At 38.0% G+C, this 23,979-nt stretch overlaps 1 protein-coding gene across 1 annotated transcript; it reads left to right on the top strand.

Annotated features, from left to right (window-relative positions):
* The first annotated feature begins 233 nt into the window (after positions 1–233).
* On the top strand, positions 234–6,894 carry LOC141655722 (uncharacterized). Its single transcript, XM_074462787.1, has 8 exons — positions 234–575; positions 702–1,021; positions 3,026–3,091; positions 3,613–3,679; positions 4,219–4,506; positions 4,573–4,770; positions 5,876–6,244; positions 6,418–6,894. Exons 1-8 carry the CDS (start codon positions 234–236, stop codon positions 6,892–6,894), a joined length of 2,127 nt encoding a protein of 708 aa, XP_074318888.1.
* The last annotated feature ends 17,085 nt before the right edge of the window (positions 6,895–23,979 follow it).

Raw genomic sequence — 23,979 nt, 5'->3', positions numbered from 1 at the left:
CAGTTTCTGTAACTGTTCATTTTGCTTGTATACTGTGTTATTATCGAACGTGAGCAAGTTATTCGCTTTAATTTTCACGTTAATTTTAAAAGGGGTACTTAATTCACCCCCTCCCCCTTTTAAGTACCGGATCGATAAATTCAACAATTGGTATCATAGCCTCGTGCTCTTGATTGCCTTACAGCAAAGAGTTTGATCCTTTCCGAGTTTATCTTTTTGTACTTTATTTTATCATGAACTCCAAATCTGTCAAATGTCATGTCTTTGATGGCACGGACTATGGCTGGTGGAAAAATCGTATGATGCATTTCATACAAGGAACATACTACGAATGTTGGGTAATCATCGAAAATGGTCCCTTAGCTATCACTACCACAAATGCCAATAGTGTGTCTAGTGTAAAAGCGCCCAAAAATTATACATCCGATGATTACAAAAAGGCGGAGAAGAATGCTAGGGCTATATCACTCCTGCAATCCGGAATTGGCGAATCAGAAACTAGTCGTATTGCAGGATGTAAAACAGCCAAACAAATATGGGATAGTCTAGCACTAGCCTATGAGGGGACCGTGCAAGTAAAGAAACAACGTATTGATCTCTATGCAACAATACGAAACCTTTAAAATGCACGAGGATGAACCTATAAAAAGCATGTCTTCACGCTTTTCAAATATAACTAACGAACTTTCAAATCTTGGTAGACATTCGAAACTGAGGACATTGTCCGTAAAATTTTAAGAAGTCTTACCAAGAAATGGCGACAAAAAGTCACGGCCATTGAAGAGTGTAGAGATTTAGCCACTCTTACCTATGAAGCTTTAATGGGATCTCTTATGGCACACGAAATAACACTTGAAAATGTTGCCGAAGAGAAACCCAAAGCTAAGGGTCTGGCCTTGAATGCTATCTCAAGTGATAATGAAAGTGATCTTGAGGAGGAGGTTGCCTTGCTATCTAAAAGAATTGCCAAAATAATTAGAAAGAAAAATCAAGGAAAGTTTGAAAGTTATAAACCAAAAAGGTCTGTTTCTTCGTCATTCTCATCACGCTCCATGTCGAGAATGGGTTGTTTTAAGTGTGGTGAGCGAGACCATCAGATTTCGTAATTGTCCCAAATGGGATGAGGAGAAATCCAAAGATAAACGTGAGAGGTCTAAGCAAGAGTACAAACGTGCAATGATGGCTGCTGTCTGGGGTAAGTCTGACTCAGAAGACGATGAACCCCCTAACGATGAAAAAGATGAAAAACTCTGTTTATGATCCACCTACAAGCCTGATAGCGGGGTTTTGTCGCACTCCCCCAATCAAACAATTTACTCAACTAATGTAGTAGGGTAGTCGAGGTCGAATCCACAGGGAGCATGGGTGATTACTAATTGTCTAAATTCTCGTGCTTAGCTAAGTCGGAAAGAAACAAAGATGGTGGTAACGAACTAACACTAGACTAACAAATTTAAAGACTATGAACTAGACAAGAAAATAACAAGTTAAAAGATAAGGGATAGATCAAATAAAGAGAAGGACTAGAACTCGGTTCGACCATGAATATGAGCAACTCCACATACTAATCGTCTCGGCTAATCAAAAGGGGTAGTTAGGTGAGGGGGAGATGGCTCTAATTCGCCTAGAACCTCCCTTCCGGTCTCGCAATAGGACACTAGCTATTCCGACTAACCCCCCTCCCGGGTTCGAAAGTCGGTATCCCCAACTCAAAACCCGACAACCCCAAGAACATGCATTTTCCCAAGGAGGTCAAGTGAATGGTCAAGGTCATTAAGCACTCATCATATTCCGGGTCATCCCACTCCCCCTTCCGGAGGTCGATTTCAAACGCTAGTCTAGAGGCACCCTCCCTCGGTTCTCCCTTCCGGTCTCAACCTTAGTTGGTGACAAGGCTAAATTTCGGGTGTCCAATTTACAACCTAACCAACTTCCGTTGGTGGTCAAGGGTCACAAGTTGACACTACCCAAAACCCAAACCTTAAGCAAGCAAATTCCTCTAAACTACCCTCACCAATTTCCCCCACAAATTAGCCTTAATGATGATTAATTAATGAAATTACCCATATCGGGTCAAACCGAGTCCTAGAAGGAGACTACTCACTAATCATGTTGCTAAGAGCAATAGAAACAATAAAGATTGAGTCTTTAAGCATAAACATGGTGGGAGAATAAATTATACTACTAATCATGCAATTAATCAACAAAATTATGAGGAAAGACAAATTAATCTAAGATGGAAAGAGATTAATGCAAAAAGACACAAACTTTAACATAAGCAACTCAAAGATTCAATCTTTAACATGAGAAATCAAAGATTCAATCTTGTAAACAACAATGGAAAACAAAGAAAAGATGAACAAGAGAGAAAATAATAACAATCCAACAACAAAGGTAGGAATTCTAACATAAACAATTAAGATAAAACTTGAAAGAAAAGCAAATGTAAACAAATGAAATTATGAAGAGAAATTATACCCACTCAATAGCAAAGAAAGGAACTTGGATTGAAATATGGAAGGATTCTTCAATTCTCCAAATACAACCCAAAATTACTAATTGTAAACTAATGAAAAGAGAAGAACTTGAATGAACAAAAGAAAGATAACAACTTTTTATTGAATAAATAAGAGAGGAAATATGAGGGTTTTACAATATTGAGAGAGAATAAGATGAATTAGTCTAATTTCTAAGGTGGTGTTTGGTGTAATGTTGTCTAATAATATAAGGTCTCTTTATATACTACTCCTACTAATTACTACAAATAATTATAATAATAATAATAATATGTTAATAATAGTTATATATAATAATAATACTAACAATAATCCCCAAATCTCCTCCCTCACTATTGTGTCACACGACACACTTAAACCCCAACAATTATCAAACGCAAAAGGACAAACGCAAAAGGACGACAAGGGTGAATCAACGGATGAAAACGCAGCAATGGGATGTCCCAGCCGGATGGCCGGCCGTCGGTGATGTCAATGTTGGTGCTCGTTTGTTGTTGTTGATGTCGCAGGTACAGGGGAGATGAAAGGAGGGTGATGGTGATTGATGTCGAGCTTCTGGACTGGTGGCAGCCATGGTGATTGAATGGTTATGGTGAAATGGGTGAATGTCGATGGTGGAGATGGTGAAATGAAGATGGTGAATGATGGTAAAGATTGATGAAATGGTGGAAGGTTGAGGGATGTCGGGTTGAATGGTGAAGCTGAGTATTAATGGTGGTGATGGAAATTAATGAAAATGGTGATTGATGGTGAATTCCAACGAAAGACCAGGAAGATGAATGGGTTTGTGATTTTGGAATAAACAAGAGCCAACTTTGACTTTTCTCTTTATGACTCATCCTCATTACTCCAATTTAATCCCGTCTTATTTAATCGTTCCCGCTTAACTCGGTACCTATATAACAAAAATATGAGAACGAAATCAAAATTCCGAAAATTAACATAAATTGACATTAATTAATATAAAGTAACTAATATTCTATTTCATACTAAAACGACTAAATAAAACTTAATCGAATGATCAAATAAGAGATAAAATATGGGCCGAAAATGGGTAAAATATTGTGTTATCAAAGCCAAAATCTCAACGGAAAAGGGATGACGATTCTCGTAGGTGTCTCATGGCATATTCAGACGCCTCTAATAGCGAATCTGATGACGAGGTAAGTCTCTCAAATCTCAAAATTAAGATTAGGTCTTTATCTAAAGAAAATATTATGAGACTTCTTGATGAGACTTTGGACACAAGTTATGAACAAACTAAGCAACTTAGTGCCATGCAATTCGAAATTGAAAGTATAGCGGAGGAGAACAGAGCTAAAACGTAATCTGAAAAACCTTAAGAATCAAACAGTCGATCGATCTGTTCAATCGAACTTATAATCGAAAACGAATCTCCGGTGAGCAAAATCCACGTTTTAACTAAAGAATTAGAAGAGATTAAAAGGATGCACACTACTAGTTCAACCTTCTATTCTGAAATTTCTTCCAAATTTGATAGACTTAATGTTGAGCATAACTCTCTTCTTGATAAGAATAAAAAGTTGCTAGTAAAAGTGGAAAACTTGGAAATCGATTCGAGTAATGCAAGAAATGTTGTTGCTAAATGGGAAGGTAGTGGAACGGTCCTTGATTTTCTGGTTAATCAATCTAAGAACACAAATAAACTTGGACTAGGCTATGTTTCTCGTTCTGACTTCAGACAAATGGTTCTCAATACCGTAATGTCTGGGTCCCTGAACAAAAACTAAACACTCCTCCTGACTGTCCAAAACAGAATAACGCGAGTGCTGTAATTGCTAAAAAACCTATACCCATTGAGAAAAGCTTCCGCAAGCATAAGTACGTGGGCTTACCTGAATATAAAATTTGCAAATTTTGTGGACACACAGGACACGTATTTAATGCTTGTGGAAAATGGCTAAAGCACTTGGATCAAAATATAAAAGTTGTTAAGAAAATGTGGATTATGAAAGATATCTTAGATACTGTTCGTCATAAGAAGGGACCCAAACTTGTTTGGGTTCCTATATCCTCTAACTAATCTTTTTTGCAGGGCCATATGAGAGGAGGCAGCCGTTGGTATCTTGATAGCGGATGTTCACGACACATGACAGGTAAGAGAAACCAATTCCTCTCATTATCGGCCTATGATGGTGGAAATGTGACATTTGGAGACAACAAAAAAGGTGAAGTAATTGGTATTGGCAAAGTCGGTAAGTCTCTTTCACATTCCGTTGATGATGTGCTGCTTGTAAAGGGTCTCAAACACAATTTGATTAGTATTTCTCAATTATGTGACAAAGGAAATAAAGTCGAGTTTCATGCAAACCTTTGTTATGTAATAAAAGAAAGTACTAATGAAATTGTTCTTCAAGGTAAGAGAGTTAATAACATTTATGTGGCTGACTTAGGAAGTGGAAACCATCAAGTGTTTGTCCGTAATACAAAACGATCCTATTTTATGGCATAAGAGGTTTGGACATGTTGGTTTTTCATCTCTAAACAAACTGCACAAACTTGATTATTGGAAGGTTTACCTTCTATGAAGTTCGAAATTGAAGGAGTTTGTTACGTTTGTGCTCGATGCAAACATGTCTGAAGTTCTTTTAAATCTAAAAGGTTCGTAAGCACCACCAAGCCTCTAGAACTCATTCACATGGATTTGTGTGGTCCGATGAGGATTAGAAGCCGAGGTGGAAGTCTTTATGTATGTGTTCTAGTGGACGACTATTCACGGTTTGTTTGGACTTTATTTTTACATGCTAAAAGTGAAACCTTTGAAGAATTTCATACTTTGATTAATAAACTCCAAAACAAACTGAGTCATAAGTTACTCTCCATTAGAACCGAACATGGAAGAGAATTTGACAAGGAATCGTTTATATCATTTTGAAGGGAAAATGGTGTGGATCATAATTTTTCAGCTCCTAGGACACCGCAACAAAATGGCGTAGTGGAAAGAATGAATAGAACCCTAGAAGACATGACAAGATCCATGTTGCTCTGTAGCGAATTGCCAAGAAACTTTTGGGCCGAAGCTTTGAACACAGCTTGTTATATTCGTAACCGTGTTGCTATTAGATCTATCCATAAGAAAACGCCTTATGAGCTTCTATATGGGCAAAAGCCAAACATTTCACATTTTCGCTGCTTTGGATCAAAATGCTATATGTTCATAACAATGGCAAAAATAATTTGGGAAAATTTGATCCAAGAAGCGATGAGGCGGTTTTCATTGGATATTCAAACGAAAGCAAGCTAAGGCCTATAAAGTTTACAATAAAAGAACTATGTGTTTTGAGGAAAGTGTACATGTAATTTTTGATGAAACTAATTTGCTTAACGCTGAATTGCAGAATGATGATGACTTTGAGATTGGATTTGTAAGAGATGATACACCTGAACTAGAGGAGGAGCCTTCGTCGTTGGAAGGAACAGGTGCAGAACAGTCCACGAATTCAGGGGGAAATGAACAGAACACAGAACTGTCCAGTAGTGGAAAATCACCAAGTTCAGGCAGCTATGAACAGACAGCTGCACCTCTAGTGAGAAAAATTAGGCTTCCAGTAGCTCAGATACATCGAGAAAGACTAATACAGATGTTGAGCAGAATCGAACAGAATCAAGTGGTGTTCAGTTTACAGATACGAATGTCAAGCAGAACCGAACAGAAACTAGTGTTGTTCAATCTACACCAGAAACAGAAACATTTGTTCCTCGACGTTGTAAGCATCAAAGTTCACATCCAATAGATAACATTCTGACTGACATCCATGAGGGAGTCAAAACTAGATCTTCATTAAGAAATTTGTGTGCTCATTATTCATTCTTATTAGAATTAGAACCTTCTAATGTTAATGATGCCTTAACTGATCCTGATTGGGTTATTGCTATGCAGGAAGAGCTAAATCAATTTGAACGAAGCAAGGTGTGGCATTTGGAACCACGTCCAAGAGATCATTCCGTCATAGGAACGAAATGGGTATTTCGAAACAAATTGGATGATGCAGGTGTGATTGTGAGAAACAAGGCTAGACTTGTAGTGCAAGGATACAATCAACAGGAAGGGATCGATTACGATGAAACCTTTGCACCAGTGGCAAGACTAGAAGCCATTCGTCTCCTTATTGCCTTTGCCGCTCATATGGGTATCAAACTCTTTCAAATGGATGTTAAGACCGCGTTTCTTAATGGCTATTTGCAAGAAGAAGTATATGTTGAACAACCTCCCGGTTTTTTAGATAGTAATTTTCCTAACCATGTGTATAAATTAGATAAGGCACTTTATGGTCTTAAACAAGCACCTAGGTCTTGGTATGATAGACTATCAAAGTTCCTTATTGAAAATGGATTTCAAAGAGGTTCCGTTGACTAAACACTATTTCTAAACCCGGTGAAATAGGACTTATTAGTTGTTCAGATTTATGTAGATGATATCATTTTTGGAGCAACTAATGATGTTTTATGTGCATATTTTTCCAATCTTATGTAATCAGAGTTCGAGATGAGCATGATGGGCGAGCTAGGATTCTTTTAGGGTCTTCAGATAAATCAAACCACACATGGCATCATGATCCATCAAAGAAAATATATCAAGGAGATGCTAAATAAATTTGGTATGACTACATCAAATCCATTTTCTACACCAATGTGTTCTACACTTAAGCTTGATAAGGATGAGAAAGGTAAAAGTGTGGATGAAAAGGTGTATCGAGGTATGATAGAATCACTCTTATATCTTACCGTTAATCATCCAGATATTCTTTATAGTGTGTGTTTGTGTGCTCGATTTCAGTCAAATCCTAAAGAATCACATTTAACAGCTGTAAAACGAATTCTTCAATATTTGATTGGAACTCAAGATTTATATCTATGGTATCCTATGGATTGAAATTTCACTCTCACGGGGTATTCAGATGTAGATTATGCAGGTTGCTCAGTTGAAAGAAAGAGTACCTTTGGTGTTGCTACTTTTGTAGGACCGTGTCTTATCTCTTGGGCGTCCAAGAAGCAAAATACGGTTGCTTTATCTACTGCCGAGAGTGAATATGTCGTTGCTGCCCAATGTTGAGCTCAAATCTTATGGGTAAGACAATAGCTGCGGGATTACGGTATGACCATTAATTGTGTTCCCATTCTATGTGATAACACTAGCGCAATTAATATTTCTAAAAATCCCGTTCCGCACTCCAGGACAAAACACATTGACATTCGTCATCATTTTCTTCGCGATAATGTAGAAAAAGGGAACATATGCTTAAAATTTTGTAAAATTAAAGATCAGTTGTCCGATATTTTCATTAAACCTTTGGCTAGAGAACAATTTGAGAAAATCCGATTAGAATTGGGTCTCTTGAATAGTAGCTCATAGTCTTTATTGTCCTTGAATTGATCCTCTAAATGATTGACTAGAATTGAGACTCAGGCGTTTTGTTTTGACAACGTGTCTTACAGTTATTGTACTCAGTGCAGTCTGCTTACTCTAATTGGTGTTTTCATCTAGACTAGTAATAAGTTGACTTATTTTTTGAGATGTTATCATTCGTATTCTCATGCGAGTAGTTTATGGCAAAATTAAAACCCAACCAAAAAAATTAAAGCCCACCCACTAATACAACCTTACCCCACTGGAACCTACCCACCGTTCAAATTAAAACCCACCTACATATCTCCTCCACCTTCCCTCATTAATATCCAACCACAACCAACTCTTATCTTCAAACCTTGACCATGCAGAAAAAACCCTCAAAACCCAAGCTCTCGGCCGTCATCGAAACGGCTGACCCCAAAACCGTTGTTCCAGCTTCCACTACCACCCGAAACAAAGAAACTGAACCCGAAACCACACCGGAAACAACCATATCACTCGATACCACTCCCGTCTCTCCCAAAACCTCCTCAAAATCACCCTATCCTAAATCTAAACCCACCTTGATAACTACTTCCGCCAATACCCGGTCCAAGAAACCACATGCAACCAACTCTAGGGAGCTAATTCCGGCCGCCATCGACAATGTCACCGAGGAACCCTTGCTTGAGTCTTCTCCACCCAATAAAAAAGGGAAAGGCGTTTTGATTAGAAAAGGAAGAAAAGGGGATGTTCAACTCGAAGCCCATATTGCCGAGAATGATGAGGCAGAAACAGAGGATACTTGGGTTGATGATCTCAATACAAGTTTGGAAACTCTTGTTGCATTGGCTAAAGGGAAGGCGTCCGCATCTAAACGACCTTCTAAACCGAACTCAAAGGAGTATGTGCCGGCTTGGGAAGAGGAGTATGACAAGAGATTGGATAAAGTTCGCGTCTTTTTCGCCGGTAAAGTTGCTGGGGTAAAGAAAATCAAGCGGAAACGGGTCTCGATTCGGATCCCACAAACAATGCCGAGGAGGGTGATCCGAGTACGAGCAACACTGTACCGGTGTATTCGACCTTAAATCTTAACCGGGTTCTGAGGTTATTGAAGCTTTGGGGTTAGACGATGAAGAAACCGAGTCATGTCGTCGGCTGTTTGTGTAACACCCCCACATACCAAGGTACCTTACCAAGGACTACCCCAGCATGAAAGACTGTTACCATCTTGGTTTCCCGAGGTTAGCATATCAAAGTTACCAATTCCAAACAACCTTTATTAAAGTATAAAGAGTTAGTGATTACATGTTTCCAAAACCAAACCAAAGTATAACTGTGAAAGGTCTAACAACTACAAAGAATGCAAGCTAAGTCTCTTGACGGCGGAAGCTAGACTCGAGTGATGACTCCCCATGACTGTCCCATAGCTAAACATCTGCATTACCTGTCATAATCTGCTCACCATCCCCGAATGGATCACCGCAGGTTTTACAAAACAACAACAACGGGTCGCACTGCGTTCAATCAAGATAAGACAAACAAACAATGTAACCGGCTGATCATCCTCCATCCCCGGTCTCCCGATCTCACACAGTAACCGACTACACACCGAAGTGTGTAGCCCTGCCAGATTACCCATCGCAACAGGTAATCCTCGCCGCCAGTGGGTGACCGCAGCCCATCCCCACCTAGTCCAGCTCATCAACGAGCGACTAACAATCCCCGTCCCTTAATGTGTACATCCCCTGCAGTGGCGGGTTCCACGGAGGGCGAACTAGGGTGTGAAGCCACTCCCGCAAGTGACTCCACCACAGTCATACAATACCACAACATCACAGCTGTCACAACACCACAACCGTCACAACACAACCACATCACCACCGCCATCACAACACCCATACTCCGATGATCAGCAGATAACAACAATTACAACACAAGCACAGTCTTAAATCAATTAACAGTAACTGAGTAGGGAAACCCTACCTTTTCGCAATCCGCTACGCTACAATCAATTATACAAATGCACAACTAGTAATACATCATCACCTACAACAACGATAATCAACAATCAACAACATATGATGACCAAAACCCTAAACCCCAAATTAACCAAATTAGGGTTTGTTAACTTATAAGAATGACAATAGATGAACAAGGATAAGACACTTACTACGGCGATTGACATGGAATGAGATGCTAGAACCCACAATCGACGACCTTTGACTTGGAATTGATGAAGATGATTAGAGGAGAATGAACGTAGTTTATGTTTTTGGGGAGAAATGAATTTAGAAACTGACGAACGATTATATATAACCTCTAATCATTTAACCAAAACCGCGGAAATAATAACCGTCTGGCCGGATACTCGGTCGAGTATTACCCATACTCGGCCGAGTATCCTCTACTCGGTCGAGTATTACCCATACTCGGCCGAGTATTCCTGGGCAGAAGCCAAACAGAAAACCCAACACACTTTACTCGACCGAGTAGGCCATACTCGGTCGAGTACCAGCCTATAAAATCCGTAGTATTACAGTCTTCCCCCCTTAAAAAGAACTTCGTCCCCGAAGTTCCAACCCAACCTATAAAACATGGACACCTAACACCAACTCCACTAACCACGCTTACTAGATAACATATCCTCTCGATATTGACTGCATAATATTATCGAATAACCACCATACAATGTTGCCAACCTTATCTCACTTCCGTAACACTCACTAGCAACTCAATACCAAGACAATCCACAAAATAAGATCAACCATCAAAACGAAATGTTACATTCTACCATCCTTAAAACGAACTTCGTCCTCGAAGTTTACTCACACACATAAACATCCTCACACAATCCGTTACTCTCACTCATAAACATCATACTACTACGAGCACTGCCATTACCTGTAATAAAATCGGCAATCACGCAAATCCATCCTTATTCTGCACCAACACTCAAACTTCCAATTGCAACCTGTATGACCATCAAACTCTCTTGTCGCATCCTACTCCTCTTAAGATAAATGTTACGTCCTCGTAACTCACTAATACTAGGTCCTTTGCTATACCTCCCATAATCCTCATTACCACTTCATGACAACGATAACCCACTATAACCTCAACACCTACAACCATTCGTATATCCAAGACTCTCATTCTTTAACAGTTCACGTGCCTCCAATTATTCTGCACTCCCATAACCTATATCATAAAATCCTCAGTATAGCCACTACTCCATCTCTTCTATATTACCACAACACGACATACTTCTATATACATATACACTCATTTCCACAATCTTATCTCACAATCCTCAAGTGTTACACATACTTACATTAGCTTCTCAAGTTCATCTTCTTTATTACCACTACTCCCTTAACTTAACACGATACTAAGTCCTAAAACTCCGTACTCCCTGTCCCAAGGAAAGGTGCTAAACCACTTGTAGTTTCAAGTTCAATAACACACACGTTCCACAATTTCTTTTCACAACTATGTCCACCAATGCCTCATCTAACACAAGATCAAAAGCACTCCAACAACCTCTCACAACGGTGTCCCATTAACAGAATATTACTATGCCATGACATCAACAAAGACCATACCCAACTCTCTCATACCATACTCTATTTTCACTCCTAAGCTGACACTGGTAAGAAACATCGGGAAACAACACAACGGTCTATATGCCCCGACCGACACTGACAAGAAATAGCAGTAAACAAACAACGATCGATGACACCACGAAAATACTCGTATCACAACATGAATTACCGTGCACAACACCACATCGATAGTCATTGCAACTCTTACAATCTCATAATACTGACTCAGCACAACTTCCTTGACCACAAGACTGTCTTAAAACTGCTATATCAGATCACGACGCAGCACATTAGACGGGATCACAAATACCAACCTTATGAATATTATCCATACCATGACTCTTGAGGCCGGAACCTCACACCATCACTTACAGATATCATACATACACATATAGATATAATATATGACGCGGAACACACACATAACGACGCGTAACTATCACGCCACACCATTACTCGTGAGGCCAGGACCTCACACAAAGTTTTACACATCTCATGGACCCATAATCGAATCTAACTAGCCAATCCTGATCACGTAAGTTACCACTTGACAATGAATACTTCTCATCCGGACTTAACTCAGGTGCCTTTCATAACATATCCTCTCATACACACAATTATCACCCCTCCGGCAAATGTAGCCATAACATTATTGCTCAACTTCCAGCAAGCACCTCATATATCTACATCTTATACTCCCTCAAAACCAAACATACTAATCACCTCCACAAGATCAATCTCATTAGGACAGCTAACTTCCCTAAAGTAACATCATCCTCGACCACTAGTGACAATACTATGACGCCAACATCCTTCATGTGATTACTCTCTTACTATCACTTCTTAATATAACAATCCGTTTCTTCTCTTTGGTTATCATCCCAAATAACGAACATTCAATCCATCAAAAAAATCTCCCTCAACATTATTCCCAATTCTATCCTTTATTATATCGTTACCCAACTTTCCACCAAAATCTCAGATCGTGCAAATACTCTACCAGCTTCTTATTCCCGTAATACCTCGAAACTCACGGCTAACATGTCGTCCTGCTCTCCTACATAACTATTAACTCACACCCTCTAGTGAGGCTATCGTACATATCCATAATTTCCTATCTTCATGCTCCTTAACTCCGGTCAACGTTCTCTCAACTTACTTTCATCCCTCTTTCCCCCTTTTTACTCAATAATACCAATTAATAATTCATCTCATTTCTCTTTCTACCTAACTCTTTAGTAATTTGTTTATTTTCCCATAGCTCCACAACTCTAATTCCATTAATTTATATCAATATCTTATCATTCCTCTTATCATTTATCCTTTCTCATCTTGCTTTCAACTCACCCTTGTCGCCATCAAGTCTACACACTAACAATTACCCTTTAATTAGATATATCTCCCTTTCGTATCTCTAAAAAATCAACCATTCACCTCATACCGTTAATTGCCCAAAGAATTATACACTAGGCTCGCCTCTTGATAATTCAAATTCCCAAACTCATTCATTTTCTACAAATTCACGTCGCGATATAGCTCCATCTAAGTTCACTTAATACCCTTCTTCTCAATCCCTCTATAACAACCTTTCATTACCTATATATTCTTTACCAACACAATCCTAACCATCTCCCTCTATAAATCCTTACACCTCTCAAGTTGTCACTATTCACATCCCTCATCTCAATATTTCATTCTCATGTTTCTGTACACCTACATCACCCTTGCTCATATACACTTACTTTTATATTACTCAACCCACAACTACAACACTCATCATATCCCACAAAACATGCTCCTTGTCTCGATTAGCTCATCAATCTACTCTTTTCTTGTTCCACTATCCCTCACAACCACATATAACTCATGTATTCTTTACCCAACACATGTCCTTCACAAGCCGGAATGCTCCTTGTCATAACATCCGGTAACTTACGTATCAAGACCGTCACATATATAAAAGAATGCGTTAAGACTCAAAACATATATGTACATACCCTACGACTCAAAACAAATATAAGAACATAACCACCGACTCAAACTGAAGGTAAGAACATAGCCACTGACTCACAATTAAGGTGAAAATATAACCACCGACTCAAAATAGCCGCACACTGAGGTACTCGGCCGAGTACATAACATACTAGGTCGAGTACAGGATACTCGGTCGAGTAACTATATTACTCGGCCGAGTTTTCGACTCCAGAAGCGAACGTAATTATCACAGACGTTTACTCGGTCGAGTATTGGGAATACTCGGCCGAGTAGCCCTTACTCGGTCGAGTATTACTTTACTCGGTCGAGTACCAACACAATTCTCAGCATCGTCCAGTTTTTGTAAAACAGGCATATCTTACTCGTTACTTGGTCGTTTTGGGCGTGTGATGTGACACCCTTAAATCTAGCCTTAAATATATACGTAAATTCTACAGAAAAACTGGTAGGATATGTTTGTAAATGGTTCAACTAGTCCAAAAACCTGCAATTTCAAAAATTTTCTAACTAAACCATTCACAACCAATTCCAACTCAAGAAGAGTGTCAAAAACCCTGCAACAACTGATAAACTAATTTACATACATAACTTAAGACGCGGAAATATAGTGATACAAACCAAAAATAGAAAGGAGACATATGTCCCTTCAAATTATATACAAACCAAAAGTATAAAAGGTTTACTAATAGAATAGCCAAAACTAGGTCCAAGGTTCCTTGCTCACTAGCCGTCTGTGACCCCAAACAAAGCATCAACAACCTGTCAATCGCATTTTATACAAACACGAAAGCCACAATTCAGTGGGGAGTAACTTCGAGTCCTCCCAGCCACGAATCGTCAAAATTAATGTAACATGTAATGTAACATGTAAACAATTTGATAACCCATTTACTTATCATGTATTCTAGCAAATGACCCCTAAACTGACCAAACTAAACTATCATGTGAATCATATAACAAATAGTAATCCAAACTTTATCAATCAGAACGCTTACATCTCACCTATTACAGATTCATAAAATCACCATACAAGAAAGGGCAATATATCAAAGACAGGCATAAGTTCTTAGCCCCGTCAATAGTCACTTTGTAACTCGAGTCTATACCACGAGGTAGGGAAGGTAATCGAACCGGTATCTTGGCTCAGCGGTTACTATTAAGAAAACATGGCCAAGAGACAACACAACCCTAGCCTAAAATCTGCTTGAGACCTAGACATGCGGATACACACCACCGCACCCAAGACCCACAACTTTTTTAAAACAAAGTGAAGTGAGTACCCTAAGGACACCACCGAAGGGTTGGCTAGTACTTAAGCCGACCCCATACTATCAAAATAAGTACCGAGGTCATGCCCCAACTTGGATAAACATCCACTAGTCAGAACACAAAGGCTATCAAGCAAAGTGAACATATACTCGTCAAAGACTATAAAGACCTATCTATGATGGAGGCCGAAATACTCACCTAGGACCTAGTCCCAGCTAGTCCCAGCTTGAATATTTTAGCCCACACCACACATGACTCACCACACAAGTCAAGTAAGACACCCACTTAACCTTAAGAGGGCAAAAAGTCCTACTTATCAATATAAATTCTAGCATTTTATCATGTGAAAGGCTTATAATGTCTATTTACAAAAAGATACAATCCCAAAGTAATCCCCAATAAGTATTCAATACTAATTTCTAATTCTAACAATAGTAACCATATTAAAGGCTTCAGGGGAAACTAGGGCCATTTCTACAATACAAGTCACTATTAAATTCAATAAGCTATACATGTGAACAAAAGCTTGATAAATGGCCTAAAACAAGAAAAAGGCCGATTATCTAAATCATTCAACCGAATTTTTACCCGCAACCCCACCCTGCGACAGTACGGGTCAAATTGCGGTCGACCAATCACTCAATTAATCGACATCGCATCGTCAAAAGGACTAAGGCTCGGTTTTCGGCACAATCAACAAAACATTACAATTATAGCTATAAAATTCATTTTGAGCCTATTAATTACAATTTCCTTTTGTAAACTACCCTAACATGTGATAACCATTAATATAAGCACAATTTTACCAATAACATAATTTTTGTTACTATCAAAATACTACCCATTTGTTACTTATACTATTCTAACCTTAATTAACCCGAAATGACCAATATTGTACGAAAACCGCAAAACAAGCACGGACCAACCCGGGCAGCCGTGGGCTAGCCGTGGGCCTGCCACGGGCCTGCTGCCCGTCCCCTACACCACCTTATTTTTCCATTTTTGTTTAGTAAAAGACCGTCTGAAAATTAATTAATCGTCCCCAATTCAACTTTAATAATTTAAACTAACAAAAGGCACAAATTAAACATGCATACAACAAATTTATCATGTGAAAATTACTACTCAAGTAAAAATCACCAAACATACAAAAATCAAAAACATGTGACGATAATTCGTCGAGTAACTTGAAATATGTTACCTTAAGCTAGAAAAAGAGCAATTAACACCTTGAAAACCCAAACCCTAACGACACTAGCCGCTATCCTCTACAATATACGAGTCCCCGAACTCGTCTTCCAATCCTTCACCTAAATAAACAATTAAAACACAATAATAAGCATATAAAACCGAAAATACCGAATTTTGGTCTTAAAATAACTTAATAAAAACTGAAATTAGAACATACTAAGTTTTAGATCTCGGCGAGGGGATTCCGGAAAGGTAAATTATGTGAAAAACGGACTAGTAACGAAGAAATTGTGACGATTTTTAGCTTGATTTTATATAAATGGTGTTTTGGTCTCTTTTTAGAAGATGGAAGAAGGTGATAGAGAAAAATCAGAAAAAATAAGAAAGGGAGGTGGCTGGTCCGCGGGAAAGGGAAGAGGAAAGGAGGGAGTGCGGGATTTTTAGTCGGGATTTTTACGAGTCGGGTTTGACTTGTTTCAATAATAATTAAATCCGTAAGTCAAATGCAAATTCCGTCAAGACCAAAGTCTTTAAACACGAGATTACAATAAAATTGAGTATTCATACGACCCATTTCCAAATTCGTTTACCCAACGTTCAAACGAATTGTCATTTTCCCCCCGATACGCCCTTATTTCGAAATAAAAGATTTTACACGGTTTAAACTATTTTTAAACATTTCAAAACTATCAAAATAAATACTTTTCTTCAAAATATAATAAAATTATACTCCCTCCTATTCTCTATTTTCTTCCCTATTTCCTAAAACGGATTATTCAGGTTTTCTTCCCCTTTCCTTTTTTGGAAACTTTTAATCTTATTTTATTCATTCCTCTCTCCTATCACCAAACCCCACCCAACTCACAATTCCTTATTTAATTCATAATTATTCATTTCTCTCTCCTATCACCAAACCCCACCCAACTCACAATTCCTTATTTTATTCATTCCTCTCTCCTATCACCAAACCCCACCCAATTCACAATTCATATTTTATTCTCTTCCTTAAATATTGTGCCCCATCCAAAGGGGAAGAAAAAGAAGAATAGGAGGGAGTATTTCTTTAAATTATTTTTACTTTAAATACTTTATTGTCAAATTTTATTTGATTAATTAATTATTTTCGAAATATCTTAACGATCCGAAATTTACGGGGCGTTACATGTGACCTATCGTTAGAATCGTAAGAAGACAACCTATCACCTCAACTTGGAATTACAGCAATATCATATCTAGAACTCGACTTATGACAGTTTTAATCAATATGAACATGCATAAGGCAATGACAACAACAAAATATTTCAAGAAACCAGTACATAATTGAACTCTTATCATACCCACTTGCAAATTTAAACACAACATTTATATATATATATAGACACACGCCTTAATCACATGCTACTACCAACAAACCAAACATTAACATCATCATGATCATATAGACACATCCTACCTCACATTACATATACTCCAATTTCACATTTCGTTAACACAATTAAACAAGATTTTCCATCTATATATGACACTCCACACCCCGTTTCAAAAGCCAAGCAGTAACCACATAACATGCTTCAGGTTCTGTCACACACAACTACGCAATTCCTTTATCATATACCACCATGGTCAGATCCTTTCATTTCATCCAACAACTATACAAGACTCAAGTTACAAGTATTACACACACAAGACTCAAACATATAAAATTTTCCCCCCATGTGACCGGCTTGAGATCGTAAGGGCCTTAGTGAGACTCCGGGACGTCTCCCAAGTCTTTGCGGTAGCTCCAAACAACTCTCCCCGGGTTCATTTTATTTAGACTACCTAAGTTCATTAGGTTCATTTATTTAGGTGCCGGAATCTTTGGCTCTGATATAAATTTTTAACACCCCCACATACCAAGGTACCTTACCAAGGACTACCCCAGCATGAAAGACTGTTACCATCTCGGTTTCCCGAGGTTAGCATATCAAAGTTACCAATTCCAAACAACCTTTATTAAAGTATAAAGAGTTAGTGATTACATGTTTCCAAAACCAAACCAAAGTATAACTGTGAAAGGTCTAACAACTACAAAGAATGCAAGCTAAGTCTCTTGACGGCGGAAGCTAGACTCGAGTGATGACTCCCCATGACTGTCCCATAGCTAAACATCTGCATTACCTGTCATAATCTGCTCACCATCCCCGAATGGATCACCGCAGGTTTTACAAAACAACAACAACGGGGTCAGTACCGTTCAATCAAGATAAGACAAACAAACAATTTAACCGGCTGATCATCCTCCATCCCTGGTCTCCCGATCTCACACAGTAACCGACTACACACCGAAGTGTGTAGCCCTGCCAGATTACCCATCGCAACAGGTAATCCTCGCCGCCAGTGGGTGACCGGAGCCCTACCAGATTACCCATCGCAACAGGTAATCCTCGCCGCCAGTGGGTGACCGCAGCCCATCCCCACCTAGTCCAGCTCATCAACGAGCGACTAACAATCCCTGTCCCTTAATGTGCACATCTCCTCCCGTGGCGGGTTCCACGGAGGGCGAACTAGGGTGTGAAGCCACTCCTGCAAGTGACTCCACCACAATCATACAACACCACAGCATCACAACTGTCACAACACCATAACCGTCACAACACAACCACATCACCACCGCCATCACAACACCCATACTCCGATGATCAGCAGATAACAACAATTACAACACAAGCACAGTCTTAAATCAATTAACAGTAACTGAGTAGGGAAACCCTACCTTTTCGCAATCCGCTACGCTGCAATCAATCATACAAATGCACAACTAGTAACACATCATCACCTACAACAACGATAATCAACAATCAACAACATATGATGACCAAAACCCTAAACCCCCAAATTAACCAAATTAGGGTTTGTTAACTTATAAGAATGACAATAGATGAACAAGGATAAGACACTTACTACGGCGATTGACACGGAATGAAATGCTAGAACCCACAATCGACGACCTTTGACTTGGAATTGATGAAGATGATTAGAGGAGAATGAACGTAGTTTATGTTTTTAGGGAAAAATGAATTTAGAAACTGACGAACGATTATATATAACCTCTAATCATTTTAACCAAAACCGCGGAAATAATAACCGTCAGGTCGGATACTCGGTCGAGTACAGGGTATACTCGGCCGAGTATCCTCTACTCGGTCTAGTATTACCCATACTCGGCCGAGTATTCCTGGGCAGAAGCCAAACAGAAAACCCAACACACTTTACTCGACCGAGTAGGCCATACTCGGTCGAGTACCAGCCTATAAAATCCGTAGTATTACAGTTTGGGTATCCGATTATGTCGGGTCGATACTATCCAACCTCGTGGCTAGTGGAAAAGGAGTCAGTCGGTTTTTTTCTTGCAGCTCTTGAAATTCAGAACTAGGTTCCACTCTTCGGTATGACCTGTCCTCTTTATGTTCCAGAACTTATTCAATTTTATCAGACCGTCACTGTTAATGCGTCTTGTAAAATGCTCACGGCTAAGATAAATGGCCACACTTTGGTTCTTCACCCTAAGGACCTTGCGATTATGTTTCAAGTCCATATTGAAGGTTTTGGTCGGGTCGATAAAAACACTTGGCCTGGAGTGTCTCATGTTAGTAAATTGGAGATCTTACAGTTCTTTGACAATACTATCACATCTGATGCTCGTGTCCATATCTTGCCACGCACTATGAGTGCCGAGCAAAAGTTTATGTTTAATTGTGTCCGTCGCACTATCACTTCGCGTAAAGAAACCCGTGGTAGTTTTTTACTTTCTGACCTCTTGATTTTATATCATTTGTTTAAACAAATTCCATTGAGTCTTCCCAATATTATGTTTCATCATATTCGGTCTATTGCGGAGACTTTTCAAGTGTCAGATGAAGTTCATCCTTTGCCTTATGGAATGTGGCTCTCTTATGTGTTTCAAGAAATGGGTCTCTTGACGGATAAAAGTTTTGGGCTTGATATGCGGGATGAGATGCGTGATGGGCTATTGAGACAGATGCAGTTGGAAGAAGTCGGGGGTCTTGGAGGGCATCCGGCTGATGACGATATCAACAGTGTTGGTACATGGGGTATTGAGGTTCTAAATTCTCGTGTGAACACTCTCACGGAAGCTGTGGTTGGTCACTCGGATAAGGTTGACAGTGGTCTTGCGGCTCTTGATACCTGGGTTGCGAAATTGGAAGCTGGAAATGCCTCTCTTCATGCCAAACTTGACCAAATCCTACCCTTGCTCAACACCTAGCCTTGACTTGCTTACCTTTTATCTTGTCTATTTTGTCATCTTTTCTTGCTGGATATGGTTATTTTGATACTCTCTTAGATAGTCTGTACTTATTATGATGATGTCATTGGACTGTGTCCGGTAGCTGCTCTTAGTATCTCTGATTGTGGTCATTACGTCATTCCTTTTTGCACCTCTTTCTCCTTTTGATGATGTCAAGATGGGGAAAGATGTAGGGACGTATTGCACTAGGTAGCTACTTAGTATTAGACCTTGATCTATGGGTGAGGATCTCATTATTCTTTTCTAGACTTATGGTTTATGTTTTATTGTTAGACTGATATTGTGAATGTTCTCTAATTCTAGTTTGTCTTGTTTTAATTGTCTTGGATGCCATACGCTTTAATTGCTTTTTTAAGGGGGAAATATTTTTAAAGGAATTTGTCATCATCAAAGGGGGAATTTGTTGAGCTATGATTCTTGATGATGACAAGTTCCCAATCCTCTGTTCCTTCTCATTCATTGTTTTGGCAAGAGTTCTAATGTTGCAGGTCTGGACTACATCAATCAAAGAGGTTGGAAGCTGTTATACTTTGTGTCCGTCTTTGTCTAGCAGCATTGTAAGAATATGATTCTTAAACTCACTCATTGTGTTCTGAACAGTGTCGAAGACTATTCAGCAATGAATGGTTCACCGGTACAGAATGAAGAACACGTGATTTATTTTGGCAAAGAAAGAATTTCGAGTAAAATATTTTCTGTATAAAATAGTTTGGCTAAGATATTTTTATAATAACTTTCTGATTGTTTTGAAAAAAAATATCTTTGAAAAATATTTGGAAGATTTATCTTACAAAAGAAGTCAAATTATTTTATGGAATATTTTTATTCTAAAAGATATTATTTGCTTTATCTCTTTGCCAAAAATATAGGGTTTGTTTCCAAACTATTTTTCTATATATCTTTGCAGTTGACCATCCATCTGTTTTACCGAAAAATAGAGCATTAGAGATTGCACCAAAAAGCTTTTGTCTTGCAAATCATTCCTCGCGTGTATCTTAAGCTAAAATCATTTGCAAAGTGTTTTTTTCGTGTCTTGTGAACCATTCTCATGTGCTTAAGTTTCTCATATTCATAGGACTAATTTGTTCTCCATTGTTCTTAAGTATTGAACCATATAAGGAGACAAAGTTTGTTGTAAATTTCTTTTTGTGAGAGAGTGCTTTTGGGGTACGGGGTTGTACTCGAGTGACACGATCGGGGTTGATCGTGGGGATTTACTTTGTAATCGGGTTTAGTTATAAAGTGAATATTAATAAGAGAGAGGTTGACGTAGACATTTAGAGAGTAGGTCGAACTACGTTAAAAATCTCGTGTCTCGTGCCTCTTTTTCGTTTTGGTTATTTTCATTTCTTGTTTTATTTTTCCTTTTGATTCACGAGCTCAGTTATCACAGTATAGCACAACTCTGATTGTTTGCACAGTTTCCGTGACTGTTCATTTTGCATGTATACTGTGTTATTATCGAACGTGAACAAGTTATTCCTTTTAATTTTCACGTTAATTTTAAAAAGGGTACTTAATTCACCCCCTCCCCCTCTTAAGTACCAGATCGATAAACTCAACAATCTTGGAGTGGCAGGATACTCCGACTACACTGGTTGCATAGATTCACGTAAACCCACATCAAGATATGTGTTTATTCTAGCTTATGGAGCTGTGTCATGAAGGAGTGTGAAGCAAACCTTGACGACTACATCTATTATGGAGGTTGAGTTCGTATCTTGTTTTGAGGCTACCTCACATGGTGTTTGGTTGAAAAGTTTCATATATGGGCTTATAGTTGTTGACTCTGTTTGTAGGCCAATAAGAATGTATTGTGATAATTCAACTGCTGTGTTTATGGCTAAGAATATTAAAAGTGGGAGTCAAATTAAACACATCGACATAAAGTATCTAGTCATAAAAGAGTGAGTTTAGGAAAAGAAAGTGATCATTGAACACCATTAGCACAGAGTTGATGATTGGAGATCCCTTGATTAAAGGCATGTCATTAAGACTTTCAAGGATCATGTAGTGAGAATGAGACTTTGTTCCATTATGTAGTACATTCATTAAGTTTTTGTAGAAACTTTTATTAAGTTGGATATTTTCTCATTTTGATTTATATGCGCGATATTTATGAAATTATGTTGAGAAATATCATTTTTGTTTAAAGCTGGAGTAAACATGGGGTTTACTCATTAAGTCAAATGTGTGTGGTGTGAGTGACTTTATATATTGTGATACATGAAAAATTAATTCTCGCTCTAAGAGAATTCGTCGTTATGATCCATATGTTCCGTCTATTGTTAAATGGACCAAGTGGGAGAATGTAAGATATTTCATAAAATAAATAAGTATTATATTAATATTTAATTAAGTTATTTTATGGAAATTAATTTGGTCCATTCTATGGTGGAATTTACCTAGGATTTCGTTTTCACTATTGTCTCACATAACTTACCACTCACAATTTAGGAAACTGTTCAGTTGACTCTTTGATGCCAAAAGTCTATATAAAGGCAACACATCTATTCTGATAAAGGTTCACCAATCCTACCTCATTAAGAAAATACACCATCTAAATTGTGAGGCCTAGGGGCCTGTCATGTCCATCGATCAAACTAATATCCACCTCCTTACCAGCAGAAATCCTAGACCGGAAGCAAATATCCATGAGGGTGTCATGAACAAGGTTATGTCGATGCTTAATACCAACAGTTCCAACACACGACACGATATGATCCTCGTAGATATCCTCATCAAAGACCCGAGAGCAAGCAGAGCACGACCCAGACACCGAAAACAAAGTACCCAACTGATAGCTAAACACACAACGGTAAGTCCTCCAGCCTAAAATACTTTAGCGACAACTTGAGCCTTAATTTTGGAAGTTATTCTATGACTACATAATGCATCCGAATATCTTCTTAAATACTAAAAATTTCATAATTTAGGCATGATATTTTTCTCATGTTACTAAACATTTTTCTCATATATGTATTTATACAAAGTCTCATTTAAATTGTTAATTTTATTCCGACTAAAAATGTTAAATTTTTCTTTTGAACCTGATACGGCTATATACTCTGTATTAAAAATGTTCATTTTACCGTTAAATTCAAAATACAATCCCCCCTACTACTAAGAGAATAAAAATTCTTTTAGTTTTCCCTCCAAAAAGCATCTAGCTAAATAAAGTAATAAATAAAATTTTCTTTCATTACATTATTATCTTTTCAATGAATATATTCTTATAAATAAGCTCTCATTTTTTAAATAAATTCATAATTATGATTTTTTCATTAAAATAAAATAAAATTGATATTAAAATATAAAGTATAAGTTGCTAAATTTTTCAGTAATGTAATAATTATTATTGTAGAGAATAACTTGACACATTCTTACTATTAGTTTCGTGACAAAAAACATTCACTAAAATAAATTCACAACTTAAATAATTTTTTATTAGTTTTCCATTTCAATTTTTTGTTTCATATCAAAATACAATGGAGTGAACTGATAAATATTAATGAGCTACAAATTTAAAAAAATATAAATCCTCCTATATATAATAAGAGAATACAACTTCTCTAAAATTTTCCTTCCAAAGTGTTCAGACTTATATATGGAAATAAATTAGATTTTTATTTATTAAGCTAATTTTCCATTTAAATTAATCTATACATAACAACAATATTCCTATTATTAATTTCGTTACGAAAAAATAATTTTTTTTAAATAATTTGATGTAGTTAAAATATT

Source organism: Silene latifolia, chromosome 5 (genome assembly GCF_048544455.1).
Source record: "Silene latifolia isolate original U9 population chromosome 5, ASM4854445v1, whole genome shotgun sequence".
Taxonomy (NCBI): Eukaryota; Viridiplantae; Streptophyta; class Magnoliopsida; order Caryophyllales; family Caryophyllaceae; genus Silene; species Silene latifolia.
This window is presented reverse-complemented; position numbering and strand designations above follow the sequence as displayed.